The 23,747-nt window shown below is 45.0% G+C and overlaps 1 protein-coding gene across 5 annotated transcripts in view; it reads right to left on the bottom strand.

Annotated features, from left to right (window-relative positions):
- Sipa1l1 (signal induced proliferation associated 1 like 1) overlaps positions 1 to 23,747 on the bottom strand; it is a 288,870-nt gene that overhangs the window by 6,000 nt on the left and 259,123 nt on the right. For all 5 annotated transcript variants that reach the window (XM_031355460.1, XM_031355465.1, XM_031355461.1 and 2 more), the window contains 4 exons: positions 13,470 to 13,709; positions 12,625 to 12,790; positions 6,886 to 7,132; positions 3,824 to 3,970 (listed from right to left, as the gene is read on the bottom strand). In XM_031355460.1, the coding sequence (XP_031211320.1) occupies positions 3,824 to 3,970; positions 6,886 to 7,132; positions 12,625 to 12,790; positions 13,470 to 13,709 (800 nt within the window). The remainder of the gene's footprint in view (positions 1 to 3,823; positions 3,971 to 6,885; positions 7,133 to 12,624; positions 12,791 to 13,469; positions 13,710 to 23,747) is intronic.

The following is a 23,747-nucleotide window of genomic DNA, read 5'->3' as shown; positions in this document are numbered from 1 at the left end:
AGAAGACTGAAAGGTGGAAGGCTAGGCTCCAGGTCACAGAACAGGTTAAAGGACTTGGTACATCAAGAGTAAAGAATCTTCGAAAGAATCCAGGCTGGAATCCACAGTGACAGCAGAACCCACAGTTCCAGGTAAGAGCATCCACAGGGGCCTGAGGAACTAGAACGGCAGCCCATAGAGATGCAGTGTTCTGAGTTAAGAACTCAGATTCTGCTTCATGATGCTACCTTAGAGCAATGCCATACAACAGATTATGGGTTTCATTTGGTAGAGTTTGGAGAATTAGAGTATGTATGTATGTTAATGCATCATAAAGTTGACTCATAGTCAGGATTTCAGTTAAGACTTTTGCCTTAAGTTCTAAACAGGCTGATTCTGAGACAGTCCATTTATCAGAGATGATGGCCATCTTGGAAATGCCTTTACAGACTAAAGCTGACGATGCTCTGACATGGGTATCCATTAGAATGCAACAATTCTTTAGATATTATGTCATAGAAAATGTTACAGATAATCTTACAATCCCACAGGTCAAACAACTGTGGAGAGATCTACTCATATTTTAAGGGAAATGTTCATAGACCAGAAGGGGATATAGGATCTTCAGAGATAGATTAAATAATGTTTCAACAGCATGGCTGCTGAGAAGCACCAGACTCTAGACCAGAACAATGGATTAGAGCAGCATAAATACATCCTCATCTCAGAATGGAAGGCAGGAAATACGTCTCGTTAGGGGAGAGGATATGCTCTTGTTTCAATAGAAGAAAAAATATGGGTTCTTGCATAATTAATAAAAATCATATTTGACAGGGGGAGACTCACTGAATATCTTGGCTGCAGACAGGAAAAGAAATCAAGAAGAAACCAAGTAAAATATATGCTGATCCCTCTACTTGGGCATAGCTCTGAGTCTGTCATGTCTCCAGCTAGAACTTCACCAATGCATAGCCAATAAATCTTGTTGGCTACAGAATCCTCAAGACTTACCATGCCATCCTTTCAAATGGCATAGGTAGAAATTTATATTACCCTTTGGTTATACAACTAACATAAGAAAGTCAGATAGATACTTTGCCAGCTCAGAGAACAGAGAATCATCTTTAACTGAATTATGCACACTGTACATTCCATACTTATGTTAGTGCAGAAATGGATAATAGCTTTGAAGGCTTATATGTTTGCAGAGCAAAAGGACCAGACACCAAAGAAGATAAGATGAGTAGCCCAGGTGATCTTACCTCAGCCTGCCTGAAGGCTGGCTCCTCAAACTCTGCATCCAGGACAATTCTGAAATGGCTAGTTAGACTGTACAGCATCAGAAAATGTTCCAGTCAGGACTTCAGTGAAGCCCTGAACTTTCTCAGCATGCAGAGATGGGACAGCAAAGGCTAGAGGTTGCTTTCTTCACACTGACCAATGTCCCAAATTTTAGGGGGCCACCAGAAGGAAGATAATGCCCTAAACCAGCAGGAAGCAATTTAAGAGAACGACGTTCCCATTCCCAGGAGGTGGGGAGGATGGTTTTGTCCTCCACAGAAGATGGATGTCTACTGTTGTTTATGGTGCTTACTAATTGTACGGCCTTGGACTGGGAGAATAGAAGAGGAAGGTTAGGTTCAGAGATCTCTTCTTCTCTCCTAGCTAGTGTAGAGGGAAAAGGAGGGAGAGGGATGAAAGAATAAAAAGGGGGAAGGGGAATACAGGAAATAGCAGGAATCAAGGGTAGATTACTGAATGTAATTTAAACTATAGAACTACTAATAGCCAAAAATCTTAATACTGTATAGATCTTTGTATATTAATACAAATTTAAAGTTATATTTGGTGACAACATACTACGTATCAATTATTTTTAAGGTATTGTACCTGTGTAATCCTGAAAAATGCAATGTTAAGTTCTACTTCTTTTAAAAAGCTGCTATTACAAACTGTTTAGGATAATTTAGAAACACACGTTAATAGACAAATTCATGTCATGTTAGATACTAGTTTAGTTAAGTATAGAAATATGTTTTTAAGGTTGAACAGATAGTAAATAGCTAGAAAAAAAAAGCAATGTTTGCCATTCAGATATACTATGGATAAATAAATGGTTTTCAAAAACGTCAAAGATCTACAGAACATAGCATTGAAAGATGCTTTATTAATGCAATGTGCTGTTCTTATTTTTACAGTGAGACAGGTCTGCTCCTGGCAGTACACCCACTTTACTTCAAAGACGATGAACATCAATGAAGAGTTTGCTTCAACTGTGGCAAGCTACACTGGCCAAGACACTGCCCTGTTTCAGCAGCTGACACTATGTTGTCCAAACTGAACAAAAAGATGCAGGGAAGTCAACTTCGAGCTTTTCAAGGACAAGGTAGGCAGGGCTCTCCTGTCTTCTGTTTCACAGAAAGTCTGTTAGGATCCTCTGTGCCAGAGACTGAAGATGGATGCTCAACACGACAGGGGAATTCTGGGGCTGCAGAGGCAGTCAGTCTTTTCTGTCATTTCTATAGTTTTGTCAGCTGCTTGCCTGTACTTCCTACACACTCAGCTATGCATACACAGACTCTCAAGTCTGTGGTGGGGTTGAGGACGAGACAGTTATAGTCTCATAATTAAGCTTAAGTTGTACTGGGTTTAAGAAAATGTTCGTAAGTCCTTAGAATTAAGAAGATGTTTTAGGTTGGTAACTATACAAATTAGGATACAAACTGATTTAGGTACATAACTCAGAACCTACCAAGGTAGGACTGAGAGAATACTTTCTCCAAGGTTGCCAAAGGCATATAGACTGGACATTGTGAATATAAATCTGATAGTTTTCATAATTATTATTATATAAAGTTCATTATTGTAAGAGAAAGAACCGTTTATTGGACTGAAAGGAGAAAATGTAGAGAATTTCTTGTGCAGTGTATGGAAGCAGCACGTGTCGATAAAATGTTATGGGCCTGTTATCTTGGCAGGAGACAGGGAAGTTCTGGTACAGAGAGAGGGGATTCAGGATGGAGTCAGGGAGGGGAGGATTCCCCCCAACTCTGAGGAAGACGGTCACATGAATCTGAAGGAGAGATAACTAGCCATGTGGCAGGACTTGGAATAGAATAAATGGGATAAATGAGTTATGAGGTAATGGGAACAAGCCAAAGCTTTTGGCCCCTGGGCATTTATTCATAAAATACTTCAGACTCAGAGACATTATTTTGGGGTGTAAAGAGGCCAGCTGGAAAAGCTCATAGTTATAGGTTAGAATCAAAGAGTTTCCATGAACTAAAGGAGAAGAAAGGAAAAGAGAGCTGTCACTATCCATCGTAGTTCTTTTTGAGCTCTGTTGCCTAGTAAACCCATGATCTAAACTGAAACCAGATGAAATGGTCACTTTCAGTTCGTCTACGTAAGAACAATAACTCTGCCACCACGACTTTATAAAGAACATCTTAGTATCAAAAAAATTTGAAAGTATAATCTTGTACCAAAGTCAGTCTTTCCTAAAGAACAAACAGTAGATAGCCTATGCCCACACACATCGCCTTCTGTTTAGTTCCTGGTTTCTATAGACCAGAGTATCATAGTTACTACTACATTTACAAGCCACAGGAGTCTCATGAATTTTGTAGAGAAGAAACATCAGGGTCCATCTGAGTAAATAAAATGCTCCCAGTACAGCATTTGACCTGATCACAGCTCAGAACCATGAGCCTCAGCTCTGGGCTCCAGCTGTATAGGTGAAACACACTTACTGTCAGTGTGCCCAGGGTGGCAAACTGGTCATTTATGGACCTGACCATAAATCCTGGCATCCTGTGGCTTGGCCTTCAGCAACCTCACTCACCCTCATAGGCTTTGGCAGCATCCACTAAGTTGGACCAGTCCAAGTCTGAAGCAGTGTCAGGCAGGGGCATCAGGCCAGGGTCAGGGATAGGCTGCCTTCGGGTCTCCTGGATGTCTGTGAGGGAGCTGTCGGAGGCAGAGAACTCTCCTACAGAGAGGACAACAGGAAAACACATGTGGCCATAGCAGAAGCGCTTAAGAACTTCCTCATTTCCTGTTACCACAGTACATGTGTAAGCCATTTGTTGATGGAATCAATGTCTACTCCAGCAGGCTATTAGTGGCCTTTCTGAAGCTGACCTGGCTTCCTCCAGTTTCTTTCCATCTTAAAAATACCTCCCACCACCTCTCCCCCAAGAATGTGAGTCATGAGACATTTAGTTTTGCATTGAGGCTGTATGTAGTTCTGCTGTGGATGAACTGTCTGTCCTCAGTGGGACATGGGGGCAGGCAGGGCCGCTCTAGTGGTCAGCCTCCCCTCAGTGTCGAGTCACTGGGGGGAGAAGAGGCCTGTCGGAGGCAAGCTGGACTGTGGTTGCAGCCAAGGAATACTGATGACTATCAGGAGCAGTAGGACTTCTTTTTATCTGGGCCAAGAGCCAAGATCTGCCCAGCTTCTGTGGGCTTTGTGTTTAGGAAGGGTGAAGGGCCCCTGTGCTCTGTATCCCAGGGATAACCTACTGTCCATGGCTGGCTGTAGTCAGGTAGTATGAATAGTAGACCAGACCACAGTGAGAGTGCTAAGTCTCTCATAGGAGCCAGCCTTGGAAGGGATGTTTAGTGGGCCATGGCATTATTCTCCATCCTGGGGACCCTAGCTTAGCACCTGAATGATACCCTGATCAGCAATATCACAGCAACCAAATCCAACATCCACCATTTTCTAAGGCAAAGGTTATTCACTGCCAACATTAAACCCCCAACAGCTGACAATGATTAAAAAAAAAAAAAATCAAAAAACAAAAAAACCAAACCCTTGCTTTGAGTACCAAGGGCCACCTGGGCCACAAGAGGGCATTCTGCTGCTGCTCAGAGTGGAGATAGAAAAGTGGAAAGCAGGGAGGCCTTCTAGCAGCGGCAGCCAGGATGGATATGGTGTTGTACATAACTCCATGTGGGCACCCCTCAATTGTGCCGCAGCACTAAACCTCTGTGAACAGGGAGCTAAGCAATGCTCACGGCCAAGTGATGTGGCTCCAGAGTTACTTGCTTACAAAGGATGGGAACTGTGCCTATGATGCCAGCCTGGTAAACCGGGGGATATTTAGTGCATACTTACCCTTTCAAACTTTGTGAAGAGCTGTGCTGAAGTGCAGCTGTGCTGTTAATGTACTTAAACTGAGCAAGGGCGTGAGTAAACAGAAGCTAACAAATGCTGCAAGACAACCACTGCTCAGCTGTGTCTAAGGCTGATCCCACCAAAGGGATGGAGGCAGAAGAGATCATTTTGTGTGTCACTTATAACCTTTCTGCCCTTTCATCCCTACAACCCAGGCTCCATCTAGGAAAGGGAACAAAACTACCACAAATGTATCTGTCTCCCACATACATTGCAGTGTAGACAGCAAACAAGGCTGCTGTGGATGGGGCAGGCAATCACCAGCATGCTGCCTGGTTTCTAGCAGGAGGTGATGGAAAGGTACACAGTGGGGGCATGTTGCTCCTCCCCTCTTCATGGCTCTCTGTGGGTCTGCGTAGTCTTTACTCACGAGCTGCCTCAGTGGCTCAATGACCCCAAGTGGATAAGCTTCTAGGAGCTAGACCAACTCAGACACATGATCATGTGTGCACACACAGGGGCGGGGATAGTACTTTTGTTTGCTTATGAAGGCTGGAGAAAAGTGCAGGGAGAGAAGAAAAGCACTGGCACCTGTTTGGAGGACGAAAGGTGAGAGTGTATGAGACCTCCACAGAGTGTGGGGCTTGCTCTCCAGCAGTGGTTTTCAACATGTGGGCTGTGACCCTCCGGCAAACTTCTATCACCAAATACACTTATTATATATTAATATACATCATGATGAGAGCAATAATGAAATTATAGTTATGGAGCAGCAATGAAAATAATTTTATAACTGGGGGTCAGCAAAGCATAAAGAACTGTACTGAAGGGCTGCAGCTTTAAGAAGGGTGGTGGTAGGGAGCAGTACTTCACGTGTTAGCTGTACGTGGGTGGAGGAAGGAGCAGAGGAAGATGGCTTAACCCCTGAGTCGTGAGGGAGTTTGATGTCCCTTGGCAGGGTGGAGATGTGGGAGAACGCTCATGCATGTGAGTGGGGGCTCAGGAAAGGACAGCTCTCCTTGGGGTTTAGAAGACACAGCTCGGGCGAAGGGCACCACTGCTGCAGCAGAGTTCTCAGAAGGGAAAAGTCCGAGAGAAATCTGGTTATAATGGTGCATGCAGCAAAGGGTCAGACATGAGATGTGGTGCTGTGTGTCTATTGAATTCAGTCATGGCTATCAAGTGAGAGCTGGAGTGGATTTGGGCAGAGAGAGGAAAGAAAAACATTTAAGTCTAAAGTCACAGAACATGGCTATTAGAAAACAGGGATCTAGTAGGGCCGCAAAGTAAGACAACGCATATGACCAAAGGCTAGGTTATAGAGGTGTCAGGATCCCTAATTCTCTTCCTGGAGGATTCATCCCCTGCTGATGGGCTGGAGTAGTAAGTGAATGAGTGTGGCAGATAGTGGGGGCAATCTTCTCACATACTGAGATCTTTCAGCCGCTAAGGGAAGCAGGGCACACAGCTCTAGGAAGTTACTAAGCTCATTTAGCTTCATTTACCCAAAGCTATTTCAGCAGCTAGGACATGTGACAAGAACACCAATTCCCAGACCAATCTTTCAAAGTCAATTCAGCAGGTCTTGGGTATGGTCTAGCAACCTGTGCTGAGCAATGCTGAGATGACCAGTGGTCCGTTATTACAGGAAGGAGGGGGGACTGAAAGATGAAACAGAGGTAGGAATTCCTCCCAACTAGCCCAGAAGAAAACGAATGGCTGGTTGCCATACTGGGCCATGGGCCCTGCACAAGATTGTCAAGCTGGAACTGTAGGACACTTACCATGCAATGACTTCATTCCCAACGTATAAGATGGCCTCCTCAATGGAAGTGACTTGGGGAGAGATGGGTAGGTGCTGCTGAAGAGGACATCGTTGGGCAGGGCTTGGTCAAGAAGCGAAGCCCTGGAGGTGAAGAAATGCTCCCTCTGGCTGCTGTAAATGCTCTCATCTGACAGAGTCCTGTGCAGGGCCCGCCGGGAGGTAGGGGTGGTGGGGAACGGGGACTGCGGGGAGGACAGTGCATGGAACTGAAAAACAAGACATGGTGGAGTCAGGGGCTTAGGTCACAGAACGGGCAAGGCTGGGTGGGTGAAGCAGCAATGTGAGCCCCACCGGTCCTACATCCCAGGGGCAGAGAAGCTGTACTCATGATCTGGATGAGACTGATTTATCATATTTTAACCATGGTTTATCAATGTTATGTGGTACTGAATAACAAGGTAACATGATTTTTTTGTTTGCTTTTGAGATGGCGGTATCTTACTATATAACGCTGGCTAGTCTGGAACTCAAGAGACACCTGTCTGAATGGCCAGTAAAGGAGTGCACCAGTACCCCTAGTCTTAAAGATATACTTTACTTGAAGCCTGCATCTTTGACCAGATCTTATCATCCTTCAGGGCTAGACTCCTCAGCCATAAATGTGGGCAAAGCACCTGTCTGGATCGCTGTAGTTGCTCAATAAAATGCACCTGCCAGGAGGCTAGAAAAGGAAGAGGAGGCTTCTGGGAAAAGCTGAAGAACAGGGACGGGGGGGCCTCTGTAGTTTGCCAGATGAAAGGTAATATAAGTGCTGGGCAACCAGGAGATGATCATCAGAATGCAGGCACTCAAGACTGGAGGGATGGCTCAACCCTTAGAAGCACTAGCACTATTGCAGAAGACCAGAGTTCAATTCCCAGCACCCACATGGCAGCTCATAACCGTATGTGACTCCAGTTGCAAGGTATCTGACACCCTCTTCTGGCTTAGGCATGAAGGTGCTGCACAGACAAGAATGAGTCAGAGCACTAATACCCAGAACTATAAGTTTTAATCAGCAGCAACATGAACACATACATACCGGTGGCTCTCAATACTATCTCAAGGTAGACAAGTTTCATTAATTTTGAAGATACCTATCATTTTTAAAATGTAAAGAACACATGGCCTCAGAAGGCATTTTTCCCAATGCTGTAAGCTGCCAGCTGCAGCCCGCAGCCCCAGAGTGTGCACAAGTGGCGAGAACAACTCATGCCTGCTGCCCGAACCCCTGGTGGGGCATCGCCACAGACAGTGCCCTTGGCCCTAGATAACTATGAAAACCAAGCCATAGAGAGCATGTGTGTGCATGTGAGTGACAAAGAAAGCCTATGAAGTAATGTGTGGAACACCTTAGTAAAAACTCCAGTCTGGTATGGCAAAATCACTCAATTCCTGCTGAGAAACAACCATGTGGACCCCACACAGACACCTGAGTGGATTACTGCCGCTCAGATGCCAAAGCCTGCACAGCCTCGGTCTAACTCCAATGGATTCAAAAAGCAGGGAAAGAGTTGAGATTCCAATCACCTGAGCGCCGCCCCGAGACAGGCCAGGCCAGCCAGACCAGAAAAGTTAGGGAGGAGTGTGTGTTTGAACATGTGCAGGCCCATTTCGCCATTTATATGCTTATTGTTGTTTATGAATAAATAAAAGGTGTTAGAACCTTTCCACTGAATTTCGAGGATTTGCTTTCCGCTCCGCTTAATGGCAGTTCAAGACAAAATGTTATTTATTGTGTGATGTATGTGTGTAGCCACATATACCAATGGCAAATGTGTGGAGGTCAAACGGCAACTGGGCGGGCTTGGTTCTCCTCCTCCACTGTTAGATGGGACTGAACTCCATCCTCAGGCTTGCAGGGCAGGTCCTTTCACCATCTGGCAGCCCATGGAGGTGACTTTTTTCTCTGTTGAGACAGAGCTCTCTTCAGCTTAGCCTGACCTCTCTGCCTCCCACATGCTGGGACTGGAGACATGCTTGCCACGCCACGCTGCTTTAGCCATGCGGGCTTTAAGGCACCTTTCTATCCATGAGATTACAAAGACCTGGTTTTACAAATGACAAGGATTTTATACATAAATGGCAAGTAGTTCCAGAGATGAATCTCTAATGAATGTGATTCAGTGTTTTTTCTGCAAATAGCCAAGCTCCTGAGAATCCATCTTACTGAGAACTAACAGGCCCAGCAAGGTAGAGGCCAGCTGAGGACCTGAATCCCATCATCCCTCATCAGTCTCTTGCAGAACACTGTTCACCTTCACAGGGATAGCATGAGCAGAGGAGGTCTAAGTCACTGCTGGCATGAAGTTCCTGAGGGCCTTTCCACAACCATCTGAGAGAACAAAGAGTGAATGAATGGCTGGAATCACAGACCCAGAAACAAAGATGATACTTGGGCTTATCTGTGCAGTGGGCCTGGTGCATTTCCATTTAACAATCCAACCAGTCAAGCCAATGCTCACCCTATTATACCTTATAATAAGGCTGTGCACACTATTAAGCAGGCATACTGTAAGACAGACTAACATGTAACTAATGTAGTGTAATCCTGATCACTCCAAGATTGATGTCAGATACCCAGGGAGATAGCTTAGCAAGAGCACTTCTCTTAAAGACTGATAACCCAAATTTAGGTCTCTGGGATCCATGTACAAGCTGGACCTGTACCTGCAATCCAAGCACTTGGTAGTGATTTAAATAGAACCAGCCTCATAGGCTCCTAGTTTTGAATTTGCTCACTAGGGAGTGGCACTATTGGAAAGGATTAGGAGGTGTGGCCTTGTTTGAGGAAGTATGTCACTGGGGATTGGCTTTGAGATCCAGTGGATCAGGATGTAGCTTTCAGCTCCTTCTCCAGCACCATATCTTGCCTGTGTGCCACCATGCTTCCCGCCATAATAAAGTACTAAGCCTCAAAAACTGTAAGCAAGTCCCTATTAAATGCTTATTTTTATAAGAGTTGTCATGGTCTCTTCACAGCAACAGAATACTAAGACACATTTCTATGTAAGATGGGAGGCAGAGACAGAGAATCCTCCAGAAGCTTGAGGGCCAATTAGGTTGGAGTATGCCACCCAGTGATAAACAAGGTGGATGCATACACCATGGCAAGCACAGACTCATACACACACATATATACAACACACAGACACAAACTATACACCCATACCCATCACTCAACACACACACAAAAGTAAGTAGTTTAAAATCATGATGAGTTAAATCCAAGGTTTGTACAAGCTAGCCTATGATCATGCTGCTGTGACCAGTCTGAGGGAAGTGGCTATTTCTCTCACTAGTTTACAGAGAGGAGTGGATATTAAATAGATTTCTAACTAGTTTTATTTTGTTAAAATTAAGCCACCTTTTTTCTGTTTCCAAGGTTCTAGAACTACCATGCAAGGCCCCTGCCTGCTAGACCCAGTTCCCAGCATTCAACATGCCCCACTGGATCTTTTTTTCCTTCCTTCCTTCCTTCCTTCCTTCCTTCCTTCCTTCCTTCCTTCCTTCCTTCCTTCCTTCTACCCTCCCCTCCCCCCACAGCACTCCAGGCTTTAGAGGAGAGTTTTAATTCCTAATGAGCATCTTTAGCCTGAGGATCTGACAGGAGAGAATCAAGCCCACTCCTATTTTGCCTTTGGGAACGATCAGCAGTCCTTTGGACAGCACACCTTAGGAGCTGTTCCAGCATCCTGAACCACAGGGACTCAGGGCAGCCGAGGACAGATGCGCTCTGGCTGGGTGCTCTCTGCCCCTTGAGACATAGCAGTAGCTAGTCTTGTCAAAAGCTAGCAGCACACGCCTCACCCCAAGCCCTCAGGCTTAAAGGTAAACAAACCCACCAAGTGCCTACTGTGTAGATTACCCAGGGCTCCCAGTCCTGGAGAAAGATGTTCACAGCTGAGTGTTGCCAGCCCTGGATTTCAGAGAGCACACAGACAGGTGCAACATGTTCTCAGAGTGGGCTCCTTGGGTTTCACAGATAACTCCCTGCTAGGGAGCGACCTCCCTCTCCTATCATGGAAGATTAGTTCTACATATTGAGCTTTTGTGTTTGATTTTACTTGGGAAATATGTGGGGAGGCTTCTGTACTTTTAAAACTACTGAGCCATTTGGAGACCCCTGATCCTCCAATTTGATCACAGCCCAGCAGAGGTGGCTTCTTGTTCTATCTGCACTTCTGCCAGCAGTGATCAGACCTTCAACAGCAATGCTAAAGTAATTCATTTCAGACATAGAAGCCAAGGCCTGGAGTAAGTGTAGACAGACATTTGCCTTCAATTATTCCCACTGCATGAGCAGATCCAAGGAATGGCAGCTCTGAGCTCACCCCTCTCTACCCCATCCCCCAGCATGCCAAAAAAAAAAAAAAGAAAGAAAAAAGAAAAAAAATTCAAATAAGATAGTAAGATTTAGAGGAAAGATTCCTTCCGGGGCAAGTTTTAGTATCCTCCAACCTCAAAGAGTATACCTATAATAATTTTTAGACTGAAACTGGGACTTCAAACTTTTAATATGCCACCTTGGATTCTGATGGATAAGTTTCAAGCACCATCTTCCTTAAGGTTGCTTGGGAACCATTTGTTCCCTGGATGATGATTCAGAACTGCTAAGTGCTGGCTCCCCAAACAGAAATGACAGAAATCAGAAGTGGCCATATCCATAAATCATGTTCATAAACCATTTCTTTCTCAGCAAAACTCCAGAGTGGCCCTAGGAACATGTAATTCTGTACATGCTGAATTTTCAGCTTAGGGTGCATACTCCATCTCTGTGGGTGGTGCACATGCACACACATTTATATAGAGAAGCCTGAAGGACAAAGGAGCACAGGCCGCTCTGGAGCAGTGCTCTTTGACTACCGTGGAGGCTGGGGTGTGGGAGGACTTTCTAGCTTTCATTCCCAACACTTTCTTGATATTCTGAAACAATCTTTCTAGTCACCCTGAACATCATTCAACTCAGAAGTTAAAGGAAAAAAAACAGTCAGTGTTCACCAACAGGATCTTCCTGGAATGGCCTCCCTTATCCTGGGGCTACCCAAAACACCTCACACCTGGGAGAGAAAGAACCCCTCAGGCCTAAGTGTCTGAGGTGCAGATGCAGAGAATCTTCAGAAGTCCTCCAGACTGCAATGAGGCAGGCAGGAAAACCTGCCAAGCAGTCAAGCAGCGGGCAGGCCACTGACAACACAAATGCTGATTGAACATTTGAGAGGAATGGAGAGGAAGTCTTGGCTCTAGGGAAGGGGAACACAGTCTAGGATTCTGAGGGAGAAAAGAGGTTTTGAGTATAGAGATCCATGAGTTTAGCCAGGAGGCAGTTCCCTTGATAGACACGTGGAAAGCACTAATTACTCATGGTCAACAGAGTGGGGACATGGAGACCAGAAGGCAAATGTGACACATGTGAGAAACGTAAGAAAAGGACCTTACAGAGAGAAAGCAGATGAGAGACCACATGGAAAATGTTCTGGCTAACAAGGGAGCCACAGGTTGTCATTACTGAGTCCTGGAAGTGATGCCACATAAGTATGGACTTAGAATAGGAAACACCAAAGAGAGCCAGGGAAAGGGCAGGTTAATACACTTAAGAGATGTGGATGCAGAGACAGAGCACTCAATACTGAGAGAGAAGGTTCCCCTAAGCCCCTCAGTCCAAGCATCCCATCATGCCCAGCTTTTCTCTACCATTACCCCACAGCCTGCCTTCTACCTTGAAATTCTTCTGGGATTCAGGAGTTGGGCTCTCCAGGTCGATGAGTTTCTTTAGATCCTCCTCAATGGTGGACTTGGAGGTTGGCTTTGGGGATGCCCGCAGGTCCCTGGTTGAGGCTCGAAGCCTAGTGTGAGCTATCTCATTACCATCACTCTGATGTCGCCTGGGGAGAGAGGGTGGAAATGAGGTCAACAGGGTTGGCTCATGTGGCTGTGATGGATGAGAGACAAAGGGTCTGGCTCCTATTTACATCAGAATCTACGCAGGTCAGTGCTTGTTAGATAAGCAGAGTCAATGTGAACACAAAATAAAGTCGGAGTAATTCACTCTTCTACAGGTTTGGCCAGCACTAGCAGCAAACTCGACAGATCAAAGCCACCTTTAGACAGTGGCGGTCAAACGACAGGAATAGCACATGGAGAAGCCCTTTGTCCTCTGAGTCCTACTGGCCCAGTGAAGAAGCAATCTACAGAAAGGCAGTGACTGACAGAACAATGGAGTTCATCCCAAGGGTGTCCTTCCAACAGCTCTTTCCTAGGATAGCTAAAGATCTGAGTGAAATGTTTACAGTACATCCCACTCAAGCAATGAAGCAGAGAAATAACTTAAAGAAAAAAGTTATTTAGCAAATAAAATCTCTTAGGGGGAGTGGAGAAGTGTGATCAGAATATATGAATTTTTTTTTTTTTTTTTTTTTTTTTTTTTTTTAATTTGAAAAAAGAAAATCCCTCCATAAGCCAATCCCTCCAACTCCAACATGGATCACTGGCAATAAGAGACTGCCCAGTTCTTTCTGTACGCAGAGAAAACCAACCACTAAGTAGAAGGAGATGATCTCTTACTTTCGTGTGTCCATAAATCCCACGGAGTTAATGGTTCCTTCTGGCTTTTTCCATCCAATCAGGTATTTGCTAGTGGCACCCTGGCGTGGGTAGAAAGTCCTAGGTCCAGAGGAGGATGAGGAAGAGGAGGAAAAGGAAGGTGCGAGCTGGGAGGATGTGGTGGGGTGAAGCTCCTCCTTGGGTGAACTTCTGGCACTGGAGAACACCACTGGGCTGGCAGAGTGTCGGGAGCTCATGGTACTGTGGAGAGAGGACAGAACGGTGACTATAGTGTCTACGCCATGTCAGCTGTGGGGTGGTGTCCAAGATGGGGGTGAAGGTCAAGTTAAAGAAAAATGAATTTTGAAGAAATGATTAAAAGGGACAGCGAGCTAGTCTGCCCATTCTCGTCCTGTAATTTAAATGTCTGCTCTCAAAGTGACAAATGGTCATCGGGGCTCAGTCTGCATGCTAAGTTAAAAGTAAAAGGGGCACTTTGAGACACACTGGCCCACTGAAGTCCAGGAGGGGCCAGGGACAGGACAAGGAGCAGTAGAAGTCTCAGTGTCTGCTTGTATGACCACATCAGATCTGGGGGTCATGATGATGCTAAGACCAGGCCAAAGACTAGAGGAAGTCAGGGACACAGCTATCCTTGACATCCCAGACCAAGGGCACGCTGCTATCTGTGTCCCTGTAGCATCTGCATTCATATGGACTCAAAAGCTTACACATCATCAGACAAGTTTTAAGCCTGAAAAAGGCAGATTTTTCAAGGTTGGGGAGGAGAGCTTAGTACATCAGCTACCCACATGCAGGATACCCATACTTTCTTCTAAAGTCCCGCAGGGTTCATGTCCAGACTATGAGCTCTGCTGAGTTCTGCTTAGGAAAATCTAAGGTCAGGTGGCTCCTACAACACATGTGCAGTTGCACTTCTCGGAGGCAAACAAGTTGTTCTGACTGAACAGATATTAAAGTATCTATAGTGATGTGCAGCTGTGACAATGGTTCTATTCAGCAATGGGAGAAGATGACAAAGGGAAACAAGTATGGGGTGTTGAGGAACTCTATCTTGTTAACTTTTCTGCAACTTAAACTATCACAGTATTTTAAACTGTTACAGTAGAAACAAGACCCAGATGCGACTGGCTGAGACAGTATCTATTGGTGAAAACCAAGCTCTACTGGTCAGACCTGGGTTTTATTTCTAAACAGACCTTCAGATTTTGAACCACAATATGGAAGAACATTTTGTACAACAGGGAGGAGTCTTGTTAGTATGCAAGGATCAGCTACCAGCTCTAGAAAAGTATCGCTTGGAGAGCTTCCAACATGAATGTGGTCATATTACTTCAGAACACAAAGAACCACCTTCTCTATTTTTATAATCAACTCAGAAGAGCTGGGCCCAAACTTGGAAAAATAGAATAAAAAATTACTAGTCTTACTCTAGTACTATAAAATTTTCCCAAGTATTACTCCAGCTAGAGATGGTAGATGAACCCCCCAATGTCTGTGAGGGCCTCACAAATGAAAAGCAATGCAACCTTACCTCTTTATAAACACCGTGCCTAGTTGCTTTTAAAACTAAGAAGGGCTGGAGAGATAGCTCAGTGGTTAAGAGCATGTACTGCTCTCCCAGAGGACCAGAGTTTGGTTCTCAGTGGCATACCAGAACCTGTCACTCCTGGAGAGCCACTGTCCTCTCCTGCCCCCAGGGCATCAGGACATGCCCCACCCCTACACATATAATTTTAAAAGAAAAAAGTGTATCTTAAGGAAAGGGGGATGTAAAACTGTTTCCTAAGTATGGCGTATTAAATCAGCAAAGACAAAGCAACAGCAGATCTCTGCTACAGAAAGAATCCAAGTGTGAGAATGAACTCAGGTAAAGAGGAAAGACTTCTAGAGGCTGAAGGGTGCACCAAGAAGCGCCAGAGGCCTGGAGCACATCAGGGGAGACAGTACAGCTGGCTCTGGGCTTCTGCAGAGGAGCAGGGTAGCCTAAGATAAGCTTTAGACAGCAGGGGGTGGAGGTGACGGTGGGGAGTGTCTGTTACTTATTTAGGGATAAGACTCTAGTCTTTGGTTTGCAGATGTTAAGATTTATTTTTTGCTTTAGGATCTCTTCACACACTTAGAACTGTTATGAGGCCCCAAGGTGTTTAGAGAACTTCTAACTTAAAACTCTAACCTTGGATAATCGCGGAGGAGCCAGCTCTCGAAGAGCAGTATGTTAAAAATGATGGTTGTGTCCCCTCTCACACAAGATGCTGACGCAGGTGGGATGGGGCTGGGGCATGAGAACTCTCACTTCTCATGTGTTCCCAGAGGCTGTTGTGGTCCACGACCCAGGCTCTGAGATCTACTGTATCTGAGTTATGCTTGAATTGACACATTTTACCTTCTAATACTTTGATACACAAGTATTCAAAAATCCTGGTACTTTATAAGACTGAGGTTGAGTCAAAAAAGAAGTAATTTGCCAGGAGAATAGAAAATAAATTAAACAGCTCATAATTTTTATCATAGGAGGTAATTCATCTTCTGTATCCTTTGTGTACCCTCACCAGGATAACTGCTTAGCCGACCACTGAACCTAATTATTCATTTTATCTATGAATATGGTGGCTAATGCTTGGTCCTAGGTATGAAATGCCAGCACACTTATCCTTACTAATGGTTATAATCAGACAGTCACATTAAGAACTGATATCTGGGGACAAACAGAAACAATGGCCTGTCTTTCTCCTTAGTGTGTACAACTCCTTACAGTAAAAGCCGAGACATTACCCAGGACATATCCAAAACATGTACTTCGGGGTTCCAATCCCAGAGGTGCTAATGGATCAGAGCTGAATCAGTGCCTACAGATATGGCAGAAAGCTCCCCTGGAGCATGCAGCTTGTTTGAGAACCACTGCTTGAATCCAGTTGACTTGTTCATACTGCTCTAACTTGGTCAAATCCCCAATGTCTGCCCAGATCCAGGACTTGAGGCCATTGATACCATGTGTGTGAAGCAAGACTGTGGTCCCTTCAGGAGATCATATCAGTGCAGAGTTGAGGGCCCATATTACATTTTCTTGAGTCAACGAAACCCATGTTTTGAAACATCTTTAAAGGATTTTCCTATTTCCTAGAACTAAAACCTGCTACCTGAGCCTATACACTTTCCAAAATGGTCTGTCTTTTCCTTTCCTATATAATTCCAGTCCAGGCTCTGGGTGGAGCTCCTTGAAGCTGATAATCTGCTGGCCTATGACCACCTCAAGGTAGTACAGCCACATACTTCACCAAGAGACTCTGGGAGTTTAATTATACTACAGTCAATGACAAGTTGGCAGATCTGTACTTAAGGGGAGCCAGAGAGCTGGGCTGTCTCATTATCCTGGAGAACTCTTGTTAATTCGGTATACTGTGATTCTGTCTTACCCACAGTGCCTTGAATCTCTTCCTAAGAATGGTGTAAGGTAATGAGCCAATAATACAAATCAAAAAGGAAAGAGAAGCAGATCCACTGGGGTGACAAGTGTAGGTATCAGTCCCTTTTCTACTACATGAAAAGCCGGTTTAACTGTGAGCACAGCCGAACCAGGTCGCTGAGAATCCAGCCAGGATGTCCTCGGACTCAGTGACTTCAGTTTTCACCTACACTCTAGGATAATTCCCCTTTCCTGAAAAATAGGACAGCTTTGGAATCTTTAAGAAGAAAGAGAGGACACACATGTATCACTACACACAAAAATAAAAGGGTAACGGGGTGGCTAGAACCTGGGCCAGCCTGGCCTGACAGACTTCACATCTGGACTCATGGCTTGAAGGAAGCTGCAGACAAAGGGCGGCAGCCTGGCCACTTTACAGGGGGGGCTAGCCACCTGCAGAGAGGAACCAGCAGGGTGGGCAAGCACAGATGTCATCAGCCAAGTTCCCAGGTGTCACTTGTGTGCGCTTGGGCTGGGGATGCACTTCTGAATGTCTGTATCACCAGAGACCATTCTTTCCTGTGTAGCAGCTGCTGCTGTCTGATGGCAAGGGATGCCTGCAGCCACCTACTATTTGGACATGGCATGAGGACTTAGGGTTTGGTCCTACCCTGTGAAGGACAGTATTTTTCAGAAAAGGAAAAGCAGCAATTAGTCACTTGTCAAATGGTATGACAAAATCTGAGGAAAGGCTGGGTGCTGGCCTATGACCAAAGAGAGGGCAGCTGGTAGGGTTTCCTGGGATAGGCTGTGTAATAACAAGTCTCTGGGTGGCAGATAATGAGGGCTAATGATGAATCAGGACTCCTTCCACTGTGTTCAACACTGGCCAATTCTCTACCACCAGTTCCATGATTCTGGAAGGCGTCAGGAGACACTAGTGCTAAAGCACTGGGGAAGACAAGCACGTGAGCTCTGGGGGTTAAGCTGGTGGGAACAAAGGAAGCTCAGGAGAGAAGCTGTTCCTTGCCAAGAAGCGCATTTCTGGTAAGCTAAGCAGAAAGCATACAAATTCAGCCTGGGGACGAGTGGCTAGCTGGGGTATTGAAGAGGACTCACAGATCACTGTGGACACAGGAGTTAACCTGCAACACCTAACTACGCAGATAAGGAGCCAACAACACGCCTGGGAACATGACTTTTTTTTCTTTTTCTTTCTTTCTTCTTTTTTTGACAGGGTTTCTCTGTGGAGCCCTGGCTGTCCTGGAACTCTCTCTGAAGTCCAGGCTGGCCTCACACACAGAGATGCGTCTGCCTCTCCTCAGGATTAAAGGTGTAAACCATAACATCTGGTGAACATATCCATCTAATGGGCATACTAGAAATGTCCTGTTCAAGTTTGGTATCATAGAAAACAAAACAGAAAGAAAAAAGAAAGAAAGAAAGAAAGAAAGGAAGGAAGAAAGGGAGAAAGGGAGAGAGAGAAAGAAAGAACGAATGAACGGAAGGGGAGGGAGGGAGGGAAGGAAGGAAGGAAAATGGAAGAGAGGAAGGAAGGAAGCAAGCTAGCTTGAAAAAAAGGTATGATTAGGTTTGAAAGATGAAAAAAACCTGTCATGGGAGGGGTGAGACACATGCCTGTTAGTGGAAAGTAAACACCCGCTCACAGTAAAGAAGCTTAAGAAAAGAAACAACATGGACTCTCTCACCTTGGTACATTTCCAGGGTAATGCACTTGGTAACCTTTTCTATTCTTAATAGAACCTGTATCATGAGGTGACAGATAAGAGACTGGTCACAGGCCACAGAGCTGGACAGTGGAAGAAGAGACATGGCAATGACATCATGCTCAAATCCATGTTCTTGAGTCTCTTGCTTGATCTGCCTGGGGTAAAGGGTGTAATACAATTTTTTCTTTTTTTTTTCTTTTTCTTTTTTTTTTGAGACAGGGTTTCTCTGTGTAGCTCTGGCTGTCCTGGAACTCACTTTGTAGACCAGGCTGGTCTCAAACTCAGAAATCTACCTGCCTCTGCCTCTCAAGGGCTGGGATTAAAGGTGTGCGCCACCACCGCCCGCAGTTTTTTCTTTCTTTCATATAGTCATTGACTTATACCCAAGAGTTAGTGTAAGGAAATACAGTCAACCAGATCTTTTAATCCAAGAAGTTAAAAAAAAAAAAAAAAAAAAAAAAAAAAAAAAAAAAAAAACAGAAATGCCACGGACCATCCCAGCTGGGCATGGGGTCCCTCGGATGTGGGTTCTCAAGGCCTGATGGGTAAGGATTCAGTGGTGACACTCAGATTCAATCTGCCTCTGTGTTTGTTTTTATTTGTCACCACCGAATCCTTACCCACCTGGCCTTGAGACCCACATCCGAGGGACCCCCATACCCGGCTGGGGTGGTCCGTAGCACAAAAACAAAACCAAACATCTGCCTTCATGTTTAGACAGGACTTGGCAGAGGAGGAGTACTTGTCTCTTAAGTAAGAGTGCTTTGGCCTAGCTGGAGGGACGAGGCAAGACACTGATGGAAGAAGACTGGTCCAGGCTGAGCCACGGCAGGGTTAATGAAGCATATGCATAAACTCTTACCCTAAGAGAATGCTTAAAATGGTTCTGCGTATGCTGCACTGCTCTATGTCATGCCTTTGGAAGGCTGCTTTGAAGGGCAGGACTGTGGGGCAGGTCTGCATCGGGCCCTTGAGAGGGAGGGCTCGCTGCTGAACATGCACTTCAAATGTCAGCTACAGAGGTTCGGTTCTCCACTCCTGCTGGTCACTAGAAGTCCAGATATAATAGTATTTTACTCCTGTAGGCTGGAGGAAATTCAACAAGACACTTCATCCAGATTAGTTGAAGCTTACTCATAAAAGCAAAGCAGTGTGTTCCTAATGCTCACTGTATGCAGAGCTCTGCACAAAATGCAACTTACTGATGGAACTGAAACACAGATGCCCTGAGCTTTCAACCCAAAGTTTCTGGGTTTGGAACTCCAGAGGCTGCACCTTCAAAGTCTGAATTAGTCCATAATACTTAGAGAAATCGTGGTCTTAACTTAGGGAGAAAAATGAAGAATATTAGACCCTGTGTGCAGGCCTGTGATCTCAGCTACTTGGGAGGCTGTGGCAGTAGGATCAGAAGTTCAAGGCCAGGCTGGACAACTTAGACAAACTATGCTCAGAATCAAAAAGTAAAGAGTGCAGCACACTGGCACAGCATCTGGCTATCAAATGCTAGGTCCTGGGTTCAATTCCCAATGCTCAGGATAGGGGTGTGGGTGGAGTAGCAAAGACAGGCAATTAACTGTTAACAACCAACAAAATTCTAAGAAAAGATTTAGGGAAAAAAATGCTGCCTTATAAAAATAATGGCAAGTTTTCTAATCAAAGCAGGAAGCATTTTCTTTTACATCTGAAAAAGGCTCAGAATCTGGAAGCAAAATTTAAACCCAGCGGCTGTAAGACAGATACACAGAGATATCTCAGCAGGCTTTAGCCACCCAAGTTATCCATCCACCCAAGCTATCCATAAATATCAATGTAAGCCCCTTTCCCCCTCCCAGGAAACAGCTTTTCTGCCATGAACAACTCATTAGCTTATGAGTTCTACTAGAAAAGGCCCATTCACAAAACTGAGCTGTATTACAGGCAAGCAGTTTTCTTGGTCTTAAACTTCTTCCTTGTTACATTTTAAAGACTTTCCCCAAAACTTATATATAGAAATACTTTTCAAAAGCTCATGCTGCACGCACAAAGCCTTTGTACTTAAGTACTAAAAATTAAAACATGAACGCAGACGTGACTCAGGAAGCTGGAAATAGAGTGTGGAAGTGTCCTGAGTTGAGAATTAAGTGTCTTTTGAATTCTCTTGGTACTGGAGCATTAGGATTAGGCATTTCCTGTTTGTCCATCAGGATCCACGTGCTAATACTAGGAAGCATAGGAGCTTAGGGTAAGCGTGCTAGGTGGGAAGTTGTCCTCTATAAGGTGACAATAAAAGTATGTTTGCGATTGCCTAAGTGGGTCCCAACTGGCTAGAGGCCTTGGGGCCTTTGGGAAGCTAATGGGAGTTTTGAGCAAGCAGAATTGCTGGCTAAGAAGAATGGCTGGAGAGGGCTAGGTACTAAAACATGTCGGGTTGACCTGCTAAGAGTTCAGTATGACATACTCTCTCATAAAGGCTGAAGTGCTAAAGGCAGTGGTTCTCAACCTTCCTAATGCTGTGACCCTTTAATACAGTTCCTCATGTTGGGTGACCTCCAACCATAACGTTATTTTCATTTTTGCTACTTCATAACTATAGTTTTGCTACTATTATAGATCATAATGTAAACATTTTTGGAGATTTGCCAAAGGGGTTGTGACCTACATGCCAAGAACCACTGGCTAATGCTTGGCCAGGAGGTGACTAGACCAAAAGGGCTTGGAGCTGATAAAGTTGTGACTTTCTAGAGGACTTATGACATATTATTGGGGGGTGGTGAAAACTTTGGAGCAAGGAGCCTTGCTAGAGAAAACAGGTTTCTGAGGGCATGCTCTTGCTGTTCCTCCCTCTGTTTCTAGGCCACCAGGAGGTGGGGCAAGCTCTGCCAATCACTCCTGCTGCTACCATGTTGTGTTCTGCCTTACCCTGGACCACATCCATGGAATTAGCACTTCTTAGACTGAAACCATGAACAGTGAGCTGAGTGCCTGGCATTTGTCAGTGACAAGGTCTGCTAACAAAGGTAGTAGAGGCAGGCATATCTCTGTGAGCTTGAGGCCAGCCTGGTCTACAAAAGCAAGTTTCAAGATAGCCAGGGTTACATGTAGAAACACCCCACCCTCCAAAAAAGTATTAAATTTTTTACATGAATAGATTAAACTTAATGTTATCTTCACCTCTCCTGCTTGCTATAAATCTTTTTTTTCTTGATACAAACAGGAAAGAACAATTATAAAAAGAATAAAAATTAAAGTCTAGGCTGCAAATTCTCTACCCTCCATAACAAGTTATCTATAGCAATGACTTCTCTTAATGATATTCTTAATGTTTTATTTTAACATCCCTATGTAATTACCAACCTGCGTTAATGCAATTCTCAAGGGATGCCACAAAAAAACCTGCACAGTCATCAACAGGGAGACTGGAGGACAGAGGGGAAGGCCCAACCTAGCCAGAAATACGCAGGGAAACGTAATCACTGTAATTTAAATTTTGTCACCATGTCCCAGGTACAAGTTCTTTCATACACTGTCAAGAGATCGCCACATTAATTGCTGTCCCTGTCTTCTAAGGACACACACACTCTAATTTGCTGTGGTTTCAGCTTCCCAAGGAATGTACATTTGGTGGCTGAGTCCTCTTCCTCCAGAAAGGGGAGGCTCCTCAGCTCTGATTATCCATCTCACTCTGCCAAAACCAACAGGCCTAAGTTACAAAGCGTGCCTCTTTACTGGAGTGTAGGAACTGGTGTGACTCAAGCCTCCGGTGGGTGGGGAGCCCTGCCGCCCTCCTGAAAGACCACATTCTTCTCTACTAAGCTTGACTTCCAACAGCACAGTATTTCTAAGCAATGACTTCAATGATTCCACATGGCCCATCTGAAGCAGAAAATGTAGATAATCCTTTCTGAGGCCCTAGCAGCTGTGCTTAGCACATCTGGACAATGAAAACTCAGGTGTCTGATTCCAGTAGGGGCTGAGGGTTGGGGTGGGCTGGGGAGAACCTGGGGTGGGTACAGATCCTTGGAGCTGTCAGCAGCACAGCCTCAGTATTTTGTGTGCTGGCATCAGGATCCAGCTCTTTCTGATCTTGCTCTGTGGTTACAAACTCACTTCTGCTGCCTCAGGTTAGACCCAGGATCTCTCTCAGGTGGACTACTGTTATTAGGAAAGCGGCCCCTTCTAAAATGAGCAACTAAAACCAAAGAAACAGGAATCTGGGTATGTAGAAACTGGTCCGTTCTGATACATGCTGAGGGAGGGTGTTAGTCTATCGACTGTGATGGAGGGTCACACCAGAAGCAGCCAGTAGGTTGGGAATGTCATACAGTCCATACTGCTAACAGCATTAGGGGCCTACCTTCCTGTTCTACTTTTCTAAGCACACTCCTTACCCCAGTTGAACCAAACACTCTAGCTCCTAAATTGTAGGAAAATAGGATTCTGGGTATTCAAGACTGAGGCCATGTTCTCAAGGTCACTGCTGCTTGAGGGCCATGATGCTTCCTGACCACAGCCATTTTCAAAACTCCTGGTAACATAAGAAGCCACACCAATGTCTCACCAACACGACCACATTTGGGATGACACCAACACATACCATCTGCGTGGGGAAAAGCCCACGAGGCTGCAGCCCTTCACAAGGCACTGCAGGCAGCCAAAGAGAGCTGGACGAGCAGAGGTGGCTCTCCCCAGGGAAGAGCAGCCAACTGGCTGTCCAGTGACAGGTGGTCAGTCCCGAAAACATAAATGCGAGTAGCACTATATGGACTGCAGGCTGCATTTATGAATATTTATGTGTATACCCATATGCACGTGATAACAACTAATGAACAAGGAGGTCATGAATTTGGAGGAGATGGGAGGGGTACGTGAGAGGGTTTAGAGGAAGGACAGAGAAGGGAGAAGTATATCTAAAATACACTTAAATCTTAAAACAACAATGAGCTGTGATGTGGAGATAACAGACGAAGCACAGTTCATAAAGTGCACCCAATACACACAGCTCCAACCATGGAAAGAAGAAACACTTAAAACCTACTCTGCACAATCAGAGACATGACAGAAGCTGAGCGCTAAACTGATTAGCTGCGTACAATAAAGGCCAATGTCTCTTCCCACCAGGGAGATCTGCGGTTTACTAGCAGACTATATATATATATATATATA

This window comes from Mastomys coucha, unplaced genomic scaffold (assembly GCF_008632895.1).
Source record: "Mastomys coucha isolate ucsf_1 unplaced genomic scaffold, UCSF_Mcou_1 pScaffold6, whole genome shotgun sequence".
Classification (NCBI taxonomy): Eukaryota; Metazoa; Chordata; class Mammalia; order Rodentia; family Muridae; genus Mastomys; species Mastomys coucha.
This window is presented reverse-complemented; position numbering and strand designations above follow the sequence as displayed.